Genomic DNA, 781 nt, shown 5'->3' with positions numbered 1-781 from the left:
CAGGCTTGGCGTCCCCCAGCCAGGCCTGCCTGCACCCTGCAGCTGCGCTCCTGCCAGCATCCGGGTGTGTGTGACAGCCTCCTGTGTGTGGGTGACAGGGCAGAAGTTGGATCTGCTGTCCCTGTCCCCGGCAGCATCCTGGGGTTCCCGCTGCCGTCCCCACCGCACCACGCGCTCCTACCGGAAGCAGTCAGCATGCCAATCCGCATTCAGCGCCTGCAGGTATTGCCCATCATAGATGCCCTGCCTGCAGCTTGCACATACCGGCAGGTCGGTCCCTGTGTGGAGGGGGGGACATAAGGGGGACAGGAATGCCCTAACAGCTACCCACAGGCACATCCCCCAGGCTTGTCCCTCTGCCCTTGTTGCTCCATTCACGGTGATGAATTTCACCCCCCCGGCTCCCACCCATCGATCTCGTAATGGGGACAAGGTCGTGGTGATGATGCCCCTGGAGCTGGGGCAGGGCAGGGGCTCCGTTGGGCCAGGCCACTCATGTACCCTGGCGACGCTGCTCTAACCATGGGTGCCCATAGGATGGGGGGGACACAGAGAGGTTGAGGGGCAGGGGGCAGCATTGGAGATCTAGGGGTACACCATGGAGGTGCTGAAGGGGAGGCAAGGGCTCAGCCATCACAGGGGATAGGCAAGTCAGGGGGTGCAGGGGTGACAGGGGGCCAGGGACAGCAGAACAGATGTTTGGGGTGCACTGAGACACAGGGGATGGAGGGAGTGGTGCTTAATGCTTGTGGTTGGGCATGCAGGAGGGGTGGGATGGGAA

General features: G+C 63.0%; 1 protein-coding gene across 1 annotated transcript in view; it reads right to left on the bottom strand.

The window, feature by feature from the left end:
- Positions 1-278, bottom strand: part of LIMK1 (LIM domain kinase 1) — a gene marked incomplete at both ends in the record, with an annotated part of 5,937 nt that extends 5,659 nt beyond the window's left edge. Inside the window, one exon of the mRNA XM_010009605.1 lies at positions 182-278. Coding sequence (XP_010007907.1) covers positions 182-278 — 97 coding nt within the window. The remainder of the gene's footprint in view (positions 1-181) is intronic.
- Positions 279-781: the final 503 nt, after the last annotated feature.

Source organism: Nestor notabilis, unplaced genomic scaffold (assembly GCF_000696875.1).
Source record: "Nestor notabilis isolate BGI_N333 unplaced genomic scaffold, ASM69687v1 scaffold23612, whole genome shotgun sequence".
In the NCBI taxonomy this organism is placed as follows: Eukaryota; Metazoa; Chordata; class Aves; order Psittaciformes; family Psittacidae; genus Nestor; species Nestor notabilis.
The sequence above is the reverse complement of the archived record's forward strand: the minus strand, read 5'-3'. Positions and strand labels throughout refer to the sequence as shown.